Source organism: Tachypleus tridentatus, chromosome 7, assembly GCF_004210375.1.
Source record: "Tachypleus tridentatus isolate NWPU-2018 chromosome 7, ASM421037v1, whole genome shotgun sequence".
Classification (NCBI taxonomy): Eukaryota; Metazoa; Arthropoda; class Merostomata; order Xiphosura; family Limulidae; genus Tachypleus; species Tachypleus tridentatus.
Window position 1 is genome coordinate 40,011,077 of NC_134831.1, and position 13,317 is coordinate 40,024,393.

At 35.5% G+C, this 13,317-nt stretch overlaps 1 protein-coding gene across 1 annotated transcript in view; it reads left to right on the top strand.

Annotated features, from left to right (window-relative positions):
- Positions 1-11,546, top strand: part of Pi4KIIalpha (phosphatidylinositol 4-kinase II alpha) — a 34,954-nt gene extending 23,408 nt beyond the window's left edge. The window contains exons 6-9 of the mRNA XM_076511234.1: positions 3,314-3,407; positions 9,436-9,569; positions 9,713-9,772; positions 9,988-11,546. Of these exons, the coding sequence (XP_076367349.1) occupies positions 3,314-3,407; positions 9,436-9,569; positions 9,713-9,772; positions 9,988-10,161 (462 nt within the window). The 3' untranslated portion in view covers positions 10,162-11,546. The remainder of the gene's footprint in view (positions 1-3,313; positions 3,408-9,435; positions 9,570-9,712; positions 9,773-9,987) is intronic.
- Positions 11,547-13,317: the final 1,771 nt, after the last annotated feature.

Below are 13,317 nucleotides of genomic sequence, written 5' to 3' on the forward strand. Positions count from 1 at the left end.
GGAGGTATGGCGTTTTGCGAGACCTCCATACATATGGGTTACGTGGCCATCTACCCATGTTTATTAAAAAATTTTTAATGGACAGGAGATTCCAAGTTCGTGTGGGTTCGACACTTTCCCGTTCTTTTGTACAGGAACTTGGAGTCCCTCAAGGCTGTGTATTGAGTGTTACACTCTTCAGTATAAAGATAAATGCCATCACTGAACAACTCCCTCTCACTGTTGCGAATGGGCTGTATGTCGATGACTTTCACATCTCATGTCAGTCGTCAAGCATGAGATATATTGAGCGGCAACTACAAACCGCCCTCAATTGTGTACGGAAGTGGACTCTGGCGAACGGCTTTAATTTCTCTCTCTCCAAAACTGTATGCATGCACTTTTGCCGTCGACAGGGTATTCACCCTGATCCTGAACTTCGTATCGGTGAAGTTTTGCTGCCAGTGGTCCCAGAGACCAAGTTCTTGGGGCTTACCTTTGATTGTAAACTGACCTTTATACCACACTTAAAGCAACTTCGGGTCAAATGCACAAGAGCACTGAACATCCTCCGTGTTCTCTCTTCTACCAGTGGAGGGGGGCAGATCGCTGTTCAATGTTAAAGGAATATCGCGCTCTTATTAGATCGAAACTCGATTATGGATCAATGGTCTATGGCTCTGTCAGACCCTAAGCCTTAAAGATGCTAGACCTCATTCATCATCAAGAACTTTGTCTCTGCATTGGGGCTTTCCCCACCTCCCCAGTTCAGAGCTTATACATGGAATCTCACGAACCTTCGTCGTTTGCAATTGTCTTTACTGTATTCTTTGAAACTTTGCTCCTTACCACTTGGGGATGTGTTTCCCTTCCTCAGTGGGCCTTACTTTTTCAAAACAGACAATCTGCTATTGCTCCTTTTGGCCTTCGCATCCAGGCGCAATTGGATGAATTGGGTCTGTCCTTGGAAAACATTGAAGAATCCACTGGTCAGCCCATCCCCCCATGGCTTATTACAGCCCCCAAATGTGACCTTTCTTTAAGTCATCTGAAAAAGGCAGATACTCTCGATTGCAAGTATCGTCTTTTATTTACTGAACATCTTTTGAACACCCTTTCTATTCCGATTTATACGGATGGTTCAAAATCGGGTGACTCTGTGGGCTTTGTCATGGTTTGTTGTGGTTCGGTTTGTTGCGCGCAGAATCCCCTCTACAGCTTCTGTGTCCACTGCTGAACTGTATGCCATATCTCTTGCCCTGGATCATATTGAAGCTGAGCAGTACTCTGACTGCACTATTTATAATGACTCCCTTCGTTCTCTGCTGGCCTTGGAATCACTTCATGTGGCTCACACCATGTTCTCGCTGATATTCAAAACCAACTGGCCCATTTCTCCTTGACATCTACTTCTATCCAGTTTTTCTGGATACCAGACCACGTTGGTATTCTCAGGAATGTGCTTGCAGACATGGCAGCTAAATTTATCTGCTCTGGCACTATCACCACTGTGCCTATTCCTTACATGGACTATGGTCCTGTATTCAAGGCTCGGCTTCGTACCAGCTGGCAGTCCACTTGGAGTGAGCAATGTGACAACAAGCTTTTTCAAATAAAACTATATTGGGCTTTGGCCGTCTAGCTTCCATAAGGTTCAGAAGGAGGAAGTTGTTCTAACTAGACTACACATTGGTCACAGTTTTTTAACTCATCGTTTTTTTTTATCTGGAACTGATGTACCAGTGTGTAGTTTATGTAACACTCAAATCACTGTAAGCCACATTTTACTTTCCTGCAATCGTTATGACTTTCAACGACGGCACTATTTTAAACATGTTCTGTCTCGGAGTTTGTCTGTGACATTGGACAGTGTTATTGGTGATGGTGACACTGTCCATTTTGATAAAGTTTTTAGTTTTTTAATGGCCATTAATCTTTTTAACCTTATTTAAATGTTTGTTATTTATTCATTACACCTTTTTAATTGTGGTTCCCTTTTCAGTCTCAATCTCTCTAGTTCAATTTGACATTGTAAAATGGCCAGAGCATTAAATAATTTGACACCAGGACTGGAAAGGCCAACTTCAGGTGACTAACGCTGCTGTTTGAACTACCCATTAGTCGTCCTGGCGAGTTATCACACTTTTGCTGCATGTCATTTAACACCTATTACTTTCCCTTTTAGTACTGGCCATAATGACACATAACCTGGAACCAGGACTGGAAAGACCAACTTCAGGTGACTGACGGTGGTTCTTGTACTTACTTGTTAGTCTTCCTGGCAGGTTATGATCATTACCATTCTGCTACAGGAAGTCCTTTACAACTTTGTAGACTGGATGTCAACATTGGTTTTATGCCATTTTATGTTTTGTTTATACCTTTGTTTCCTTTTATGAATTTTACTACATATACTTTACTTTTACCTTTTTATAGGACATTTGGCTAATTTTTATTACAATTTTGCTATATGTCTTTTTACACTTATCTTATTTTACCTTTTGATAATGGCTGTTATGACAACATAACCCGGAACCAGGACTGGAAAGGCCAACTTTAGGTGACTGACGGTGGTTCTTGTACTTACCTGTTAGTCTTCCTGGCGGGTTATGATCATTACCATTTTGCTAGAGAAAGTCCTTTACAACTTCTCTTACTCTGCTTTCTCTCTTAACATTGTAGACTAGGTGTCAACATTGACTTTATACTTTTTCTGTTTTTCAATGATGTTTTGTTTTACCTTCATTCCCTTTTATGTATTTTACTACATTTAATTTATTTTTACCTTTTTACTGGATGTTTGGAGCAGATGGCCTAGCTGCTTTGTGCCATAAAACATTAAATCAATCAATCAACTATACATTTCAAATCATATCTGTTAAACAAAAACTAATAGGTTTGGTTTTCATGTTACTGAGGCTGGCTGGATCTTATTAATTTCTTGATTCTTCAAGGTGTCCAATTTTAAAGATTCCATGATGAAGAAAATTACTAGAACTTTGGTTCAGTGTATAGAAGACCTGAGAGTTGTGTTGTTTATGTTTTATTTGAAAGTCATTGATTCTCTGTTTTCTCGAGATGTAATTGTTAAAGGGGTGGCACTCCCAACAAGTAGCGTTTTAGGTTGTGTAACTTAACATTTTGAAATTACAATCAAAGAGCACTTAAACAAAAATTAGACACATTGATCTCATAGTATTTTTGCTAACAATTATGATTTAGTGTTTAGATTTCTTTGTCATTATCTGATGCCGTGATAGTGTACAACACTATAAGTTATTTTGTTGAGATTAACTAAATGTCTGCTCTAACATGTGTTGTTTTTTTTTGATAGGAGTGGAGCCCTCCAAGACCACATGAAATTAAAATTGCAGCAATTGATAATGGTTTAGCTTTTCCATTTAAACATCCAGATTCCTGGAGAGCTTGTGAGTATAACTCCTGTAAAACTTGTTAAAATTAGTTCAGTAAAAAATGATACTTCCTGTAATCTTGCTCTGGACAGTAGCAGTTTTTCAAGAGTTGGGTGTGTTTTCATGAAAGGTTAAATGTTCTAATCATAAGCTGAAGCAACATGGTACAGTAGATGTTAATCTTAAAAGATCAATAATTTTTTTAAGTGAAGTATCAGACAAACTATAAGTTAGGAGACTTGATCTTTGGCTTGAATATCATGTCTTAGTTTTGTGGTGATGGTGATGTGTTATTTGTAGCTGTGTTTATTGTTTTTTTTTTATATTTTTTAGTTTTATGGTTTTGATGTGTTACTTATAGCTGTGTGCTGTTGTTTGTTTATATTTCTGTTGTATTACTTGTGTAGTCTTGTTTTCTTTGTATTTCAATTTCAGTCTTGTAATTGTTTCACTTAACTGTATGACTTTCATTTTGTTTTAGTTTTAGTGCAGTTTTGATGACATGTTAATTTTAGATGTGTAGTCTCAGTTGAACTCTTTCTAATGCTGTTGTTGGGATTACCTACAAAACTAATAAAATCATACCTCTGGGGTGAACTTCATACACTTACAATAATGATTCATTATCATATAGATTTAGAAAATTCTGTATCAGCAGTTTTCCATACATGCAAGAGTTTTATCTATTCAGATATTTCATGTTTTAAGAAAAAAATATAGTTTGGTATACAAAGTAGCTTATGGAGTTTTTATTGTTGAGAAAATGTTGGAAAATTTTATAATTTTATATAGTCAGGATTTTTCAAATAAGGTTCTTCCCTCCACTCACAAGATTAGCTATTCTCATCCTGTACTGCCCTCTATATGTGAATGTTGTCTTTACACATTCCACAAGCCTTCTTCTCCCTCCTATTGGAATTGAATTATTCCAGTATGTCTCTCATGTAAACCATCATGCATCACTTTTCATCAATAGGAGTATGACATGCCTCTTTATGTCTCTACTGAACTGTCACTTCTTGTTTGGCAGCACTTGTGCTTGGACGTCAGACATACTTGTTTTTGTTTGTTAAAAGTTTCATGTTTGTTTTCAGTATACTCAGAAAGTGGTTTTAATTTATTTCACTTCTAGTTTCTATTAAGACTACTAGCTTAGGTAACTGCACTCTGGGCAGAAGTTGTGTAAATTCATGATTAATAAAAAGTTATCTTAGGATATGGAAAGTTGTTTCCTTTATGTATAATTTTAAAAAACCAAAATTGCCCATAAAAACAGCAAAACACAAAATGTGAAACTGTAAGTTTGCATGTATCTCCTTATGGACCTAACAAACCTTTATGCCAAATTTGGTGAAGATCCATTAACAGGAGAGAAGTAATAGTAAAAAGAACCACAAAAACACTCATAAAAACTGAAAAATTGAAAATTTATGTGTATTTTCGTATGGACCTCATGAACCTCCATAAGAGTTTTGGTAGAGATCCATTCACAACCTGTGAAGTAGTTACATGAATATACAACAGACAGTCCTATTATATTTGTATAGATGGCACCAGTGAATTAGTTCCATGTCTGATGTATTCACAATGTCATATCTGCACCCTGAGAATGGAGAAAAATAGTTCTCAATGACAGGAAACAGAGGCAAAAGAGGAAAATTGTGACCCCTTTTGCAGCTCTACATGCACACGGGATAAAAGTTTCACGAAGTTAAGGTTCCGCATTGTGTAATAAAGTTTTTCCAGTTCATATAAGCAAGAGTTCCATTATAGTATGATTTCTTCATTTAATCCCAGTTTATTACAGTTACATTGTTATTTGTGCTTTTGATTATTGGTTGACTTTTTCTCATCATGAATTATGAAGTTCAAATTGCCACTTCAAGGATCACACATGGCTAGCACTATGTATTAGGCATCAGGTGCAAAAGACCCACAGCAGATTTATCCTCATTTATTCATTTGAAATTGAATGGTATGTGGATCAACCTCTGTCTCTGGACCTTGCCCCATTTCCTCCCAAATAGATTGAGCCTGTTAAGGCAAACAATGACTTGGATTGTCTGTTTCCACCTGATTTAGGTGTGCCTTCTCGTGTCCCACCTGATAAATCAATTAGTACAGTCTTTTTGGATTTTTCAGGTATGTAATGTTTCATCCATTCCCCTTATTTCTTATAAACTCTACTACATTAACAATCTTCCCATTCTTATTTGGTTTGCTTCCCTCCCTGGATATTCAGGTACATGTTGACCAATTTGTCTCGCAAATAAATAACAAGATTAACATGCCTCACCCCCACAGACTTCAGATCAGTTTGTTCTTGCATATCATTGTGCAGACTGTCCTTTTGTGAACCAACAGTTGTTAAGTTCCATTTTTTGTTTCAGGTGCAGCTCCCAAATCTACTGAGTCTGACACAAGTCCAGTTTTCCTGCCTCATCTTACCCTCACAAGTCTTTTACAGAATGTCTCTGCCATCCATCTCTTCTCTGAAACGATCTGCCAAAACCCAAGAGGCTTTCTGTGAACATTCTCTCCCTTCTTTCCTTCATGTTAGCCTGTTTGTCATCTTGGGGTTTGGTTTCACATATGTTGTTTTTATCTGTTGTTGGGACCTTATTGGTCACGATACGATCATAACTTACATCCATTTACCATAATATTCAATATTTACACAAGGATATATTTCTGTGGCAGTAAGTCTTTGATGCCATCCCTGAGTCACTTGTTGCATCAGTAGAACAACAGTCTAACCTTTTCAACCCTGTTGCATGTTACTTCCAGTTGGAGCCCAATGTGGTACCTGTTGCAGTCCTTCCCAAACCTTACCTTTCCCTTCTTCTTCTTGGGATGCTCCATTTTCTTGTTTTTTTTACAATGCACATCACATCACCAACAGTATGGGTAACTACCCAGTAGGAACTTGGCTTGCCAATTTTATTCATTACTGGCATACTTTTGCCAAGTATCAATGGGTTTTTCAAGTTTTATCAAGAGGATTTGTGATCTTGTTTTCTCCTCCATCTCCCATGTCTCCTATACTTGTTTCTTTCCCTCAGCATTAGAATCCCATGATCAGTCAGCATCTATCAGAAGCAGTTCAGGAACTACTATTTTGACAGGCCTTTGAACTTGTTCTACATCCTTCACCATGTTTTTATTTCAGACTCTTTGTTGTTCCCAAAAAAACTAGGGGATGAAGGTCTTTCATAGTTTTATCCCACCTTAGCTGCTTCATTTAACTGCTCCATTTTACCAGAGTAATTTCTCATCCTGTGGTGGGCATCTTCTCTGGGTTCCTGAATGACAAAGATGGATGTTGCCAATGCTCATCTCCACATCCCTATATCACCAAGGTCTCATCTTTATCTTCATTTTGTTCATCATGAGGTAGTTTATCAACTTTATGCCTAACCATGTTTTTAGTTGGATGATCAGAGCTTTTGCATACTATCTTCATGTTGTAGGGTTGTAATTCCCTTATTTGGATGACTAGCTTCTTCTTGCTCATTTCAAACTGGAGTTGACCAGTCGTACTTTTAACTCCTTTTAGTGGCTTTTTGGGTGGCATAGTTAATCAAATTGGAGAAATTGTTCTACCAACCTGTCCAATACCTCTGTCATATGTGTATCCTTTTTGAAACTCATCTCATTTGGGCTCAACTGTCTCCTCAAAAACTTTGTTTAATGGGACTGTTAGTTGGGGATGTGTTTTTAACTGGCATGTCCCCACGGTCATGAGCATATGCAGTCCCTTCAATAGACTCATCACAATCAATGGAACCTTGCTCAGGATCACTTGTCAGGTCCTGTTATTCTTTCTCCTAATCTGATGAATGATCTGCATTGATGGTTGGACAAGACCCATACATCACTTGAGCATTCTGCTTCCTCCTCCCTGTCTGGATTTATACCTTTTCATAGGCACATTCCTTCAGAGCTGGGGTGCATGAGCCAATTACCAGGAGGCTCAATATCATTGTTCTGTAGATGAAAAGTCTGTGCATAGCAACACCCTTGAGATTCTTGTGGTTCATCAGACTTGGAATCACTTTTTTTCTACTTGCCAGATGTTATCAGGTGATGATTCATTCCAATAATTCTACAGGGGTTGCATATATATCAGTCACAAAGAGAGCACCCAGTTGAACAGATCTTTGAACATTGGATCTGCTGTATTGGGCCCACACACACTGTGTTCATCTCATTGTGTGTCACATTCCTGGTCTCTAAATCTTATAATGGATCATCTTTCCTGCCCTGACCAAAAATATTGAACAAAGCACTCTGTAGATTCCCTTGTTTTCTGTTGGCTTTACAGTTAATGGAGTTTCCTTCACATAAATGCCTTTACCACATATCTCAGTCACAAGTTATCATTCTTTTGGTTCCTGGTACCTCGTCCTCAGGCTCTGGACGTCAATACATTTAGCCATGATTGGACCCACAAATTATTTTGTTTATCCTCATATCTGATTACTTTATCAATTGACCTTTCTTATCCATACCAGTCAATTTCAAGTCTTTCCTAATGCTCTTTATTGGCCAGCTCAACTATGGTTTTCACATTTATAACAATTTCAAGTTTTCTCTCTGGTACGTTTTTCTTTGTCTCCCTCCCTTTTTTTATCAACCTTAGTCACCAATTATACATCCAGCCATTCATTCATGGCTTTTATTTAGTCCTTGGGGAGGAGATATGTTCCTCCTATTGAGTAATTAGGTTTGTTTTTTTGTTTTTTTTAGCTTATTTCATATGTTCTTTTTCAGTGAGGGTATGTGAGTGGAAATGAAAAGTATTTCACAGTTGGTCTGCAGCCCAGAGATTCTCTGCTGTCTGACCTACTATGCCTAAAATGGCAGACTTTCTCAGGTTATCTGTCTATCTTATCCCATATCGTTGAGTTTTTGCTTACCCTGTCCATACTGTGTTAATGCATTCTTTTTGGATTTGTCATCTCCCTAGACAGCCTCCTCTTCCAGACTGGGACATTAACATGGCCCTCCATTCCCTCACTATACCTCAATTTGCAAAGGCTTATGGCATCTGTAAAGAAAAGGTTTGTACATAGAGGGCAGCACTGGATGAGAATAGCTGATCTGATGAGAGACAGAAGTACCTAATATAAATATTATTTCAGTGTAGGAAAATTATAACTTTCATGTATTTGGTATTTTTTTATAGTGAGGAATTCTTGATGGATCTAGTAATTTTGTATAGTGGGTATTTTGATGTATTTAGTAATTTTTTATTGTGAGATCTTAATAAAATTTGTAGTTTGTTTATAGTAGGGAGTTTTGGATGAATGGTAGCTTTGTACAGTGAAGATATTTTAGTGGTTTTGTAGTTTTGTGCAGTGACAATTTTTCTATATTGCTGGGTGTTTTCAGTTTATACATTTGGTGTTGGTTTGTTTGGAGGTTGATGTATGTAGATTCCTTTCAGTTTCTGGAGTATTTTGAAGGTTTTGTCACGTGAAGTTTTTTGTGTAACCCATTTGTGTACTTTATCACATATATTATAGTCATCATGTGTCTCAAGACAGCTGGTATGGGTGTTAAAACTTCTATTAAAATAAAGTATAGAATAACATTTCGACCTGAAGATGATCCAAGGTCAAAATTTTTTGTTCTCAACTTTATTTTAATACTTATACCAGCTATCTTGAGATACATTTTTACTTCAGTTAGGTTTCTTGTCATCATGAATTATAGTCACCACTAAAATGTGAAACATTTAGGTTTTCTAAAAGCTTGCATCACATCTTAAATGTTTTCCTATGATGTCTAGTGTGTCAATAAACCCAGTGTTTTACATCTTATGTACTAAAATGTTTTTATACTGTCTCTAGTGTTTTGATAAACCTTGTCTTACATCTCATGTTGTTAATGGTTTTTCTACAATTTTTGGTGTGTTAATAAACTTCAGTTCTTTTTCTGAAGAATTTTGTGACTTATTTGCTGCTATAAATGTTCTTTAGAATGTTCCTTATTTTGTACCTACACATTTTTTTTTGGTAGAAGTCTGTAATTGTTTCAGATCCATATCACTGGGCATGGCTACCATCAGCCAAAGTGCCCTTCTCCAGTGAAACAAGAGACTTAGTTCTACCACAGCTATCAGATATGAACTTTGTTCAAGATTTATGTGATGACCTCTATGATTTGTTTAAGGTAAGAGCATCTTTTGGTTAGCTTGTACCAAGTTAATTTTGCTGTATGTTACTAAGATGTGTTCCGTTTTACCATAGATTTCACTGTATGTTACTGTGTGTGAAATATTTTATTTGTAACTTTATTTTATTGGTATGTTTCAGTGTGACAGGGGTTTTGACAGGCATATATTTGAAAAACAGATGTCAGTTATGAGAGGTCAAGTGAGTATTAGTCAGGTTTTGTTTTGTTTTTAAGTGGTAGCAAGTTTTCTGTTTTTAACTATATACAAAAAAATTCATAAACTTTTAAAATTGATTTATATTCAAATCGTTCTGGTAAGGTTTGCAGTTTTTTTTTTAATAATTAAGACATGAAAGTTTTATTTGAGTCAGTGCATTATCAGTGAAAGATGTTTAAATATTCAATTAATTTGTAGATTCTTAATTTGACACAAGCTCTGAAGGATGGAAAATCTCCTGTACAGCTAGTGCAGATGCCTGCTGTAACCCTGGAACGTAGTCATACAAATGGCCGTGGAAAAATCCGCTCATTTAGTGACAACTTCACACAGAGCTTCCACAGTAAAGCACCATTTTTCTCTTGGTGTTAAAAAAAGAATTAAAACCGAGGTCACTAATTCTAGAATAAAAAGAAGAAAATGCTGCATTATTTTGATGTAAAAAATATCAAACTTTCTGGTAATTTTTTTAAAACTTCTAAAATATTTTAATGGCATTGCTTCTGCACTAGTCCCTTACAAGTTGTTAATAATATGATTATGTTGTAGGATAATAGTTCTTTCTTTCACAACATGCTTGTACGTATGTATGTATGTTAGTGCAGGTATTATTTTGTGTTATTGTTACAAGAAGAAATTATACAGCTTGTGTTAATTCAGATTCTTTGTTTGTATGACCAGCTGTTTGTTTACTTCTGCTTGAACATCATTTTAAAAAAATGATGCATTAATTTTATGTATAAATTGATTACAGCTTCTTATAGCTCAAAAAATACCTTTCTAATCAATAAGTGTATTTTCTTTCATTCTTTAACCATTTGAACATTATTTAAATATAAAGAGACAGTTCATTTGAGTTTAACATAGATACATTAACCAGTGTTTTTCTGGCAGTTCAACACACTGAAAAAGTTTGCAGTGTATTCAAATTACATACCAAACACAAGTATGTCAGTACCATTCTGATGTTTGTCATCTTTCATCAGTTAACAATAAAAGCAGTTTGCACTATGTTGTGACCACGACAATATCAGAATAGCTTCACTTTGTAACTATTTATTATTCATAATTGGACAGCAATGTAATTAATGTTGCTTGTTATAGCACAGTTTGGAAGTGGTTAGTATAATTACAGTGCATAATTGAGGACTTTCCAGTAATGATTTTACTATCACAGATAGTATAGTTGTGTCGCATTCACAAACAGTTAAACCTGATATTTTTATAATGGCCACAACATTTTAATGATTAAATTTTAAGGTTTATTTTGAGAAAAAGTTTGACTTTGTAAGAAATTGTGTAGGTTGCAGTTATATTTGTGAATGTATTTATCCATTCCAGAAGTATTGCTCATGTCTGGGTATTTACTTTTTGCATGTATAATACAACAATTGAATCAACTTTGTACATGTTCAAATACTGCAAATTAGGAAGAATTAATTTGTATCTTTTTTTTTTTGTAAGTTGGTGGAAGTTTATAGGATCAACTTAAAATATTAAAAGAATTATCAATAAAAATTAATTCAAACTAATAAACATATAGTTAGTAATTGTTTTCATGTATATTTAATTTATATCTTTATTACCCCGACGTCAATACAAAATAGTTGAAAGAGGTATTATGATGTATAAACTTGGTTACATGTTATGTCTAAGATAACAGTGTTATGGATGTCACATGTAACATGGTGTAGGTATTGAAATTAAAGAAATTCTAAAGATTATACCTTTTAATAATAAAACTTTATTCCAAACCATGAGTTGTAGTTTCTGCATCACTAGTCAAGTGCACATTACATCAGAGCTATTTTAATGTACTTCTGTTTATTTTGACTATCATATTGTAAGTTTAATAAGCTTTTACCGAAGTATAGGTGTCAAACAAATTTAAAACAACTTTGGAGCCTCTGCACATAGCTGAGATTTCATATTATCAAGTATAGCCATACTGTATCTGGTAAGTGTGCATCTTTACAAGGTTGTCATATATTGAGAACACCACTCAATCCTGGATGTTTTCCATGATCCATCTAGTGTTTGATAATATTTCACAAATAGGTGTTTCAATAGTGAATATCTTCACTCACCAGCTGCTTGAGGTACCACAGGTTGATCCACATTCCTTTGTTTTTTTGGTGTCAAAACAAGGAGTATTATCATTTTAGAAATGTCTGTTTTTAATACACCTTTGTGATCTAAATTTATGAATATTTTACATTTGTTACAATACTTCCCAAAAATGGTGGTATCACACTACCTACAAAATGTAGTTATGATACATCTGTTTCACTCAAACTTTATTTTGGCTGATTCATTTTAATGTAATGTACTCAGTTCTCAACAGTATTTGATATGGATGAATTAACAACACAAGCTTAGTACTTGTTTAAGGTAAGAGCATCTTTTGGTTAGCTTGTAACAACTTAATTTTACTGTACACTTTTAAGACATGTTCAGTTTTACCATAGATTCCATAGTGTGAATTAACAACATAAGCTTAGTTCTTGGTAAAGTAGACCTGAGCATGGATGAAATAACAACACAAACTTGATATTTGGTAAAGTAGACCTAAACATAGATGAAATAACACAAATTTGGTAAAGTAGACTTGAACATGGATGAATTAACAAAAATTTGGTAAAGTAGACTTGAACATGGATGAATTAACAACACACACTTCGTTCCTGGTAAAGCAGACCTCAACATGGATGAATTAATAATGTAAGTTTAGTACTTGGTCAAATAGACCTGAATATGGATGAATTAACAACACAACCTTGGTACTTGGTAAACTAGGCCTGAACATGGATGAAATAACACAAACTTGGTAAAGTAAACCTGCAGAGATGCCAACCGTTACGAGTTGAGCGTAATCATTACGATTTTGGTCTATACATTACGACTATACACTCATACAGACAAATATTACGACTTGTTGCAACTCTCAAATTATATATTATATAGGGCTATACAATAGTGATAAATTGTTCCTCCAGGGCTTGAAAAGGGTGAAAAGAAAATTTCTAGTGAGATACAAATAAATTTTGATAATAAATAAAAGACATAGTCCAAATGGTTACTTGCGATAATCATGTTTGTGCTTGAAATAATAAAAATTATTTGTATCTCCGACGTCTACCAATAATTTGAGTGTGGTGCTTCTTCATACTGGGTATGTGGGGGAATCCATAGTCACGTCATCAGTGCTTGTCAGCCAATCAGCGCTCGCGTAGATGGATTTTTCTGGTTTTCTAAGCGGCATAGAAACATCAACGCGATCGTTCACAAGATGAAAAAAAGGCCTCGTTCACCAGATTGTCTTGTTTCTGGCAAATCTCAAAAGACTAAAACTGTGAATCAAAAATTTAGGAAAGAGTATAGTACAAAATATTCGGTCATTGCATCAAAAGTCAGTGACAGTCATGCGTTTTGTACAGTTTGTCACATAGATTTTTCTGTGGCGCATGGCGGGATAAACGATTGTTCCAGACATACAAAATCGGCATCTCGCCAACAAAAGGCTGAGGC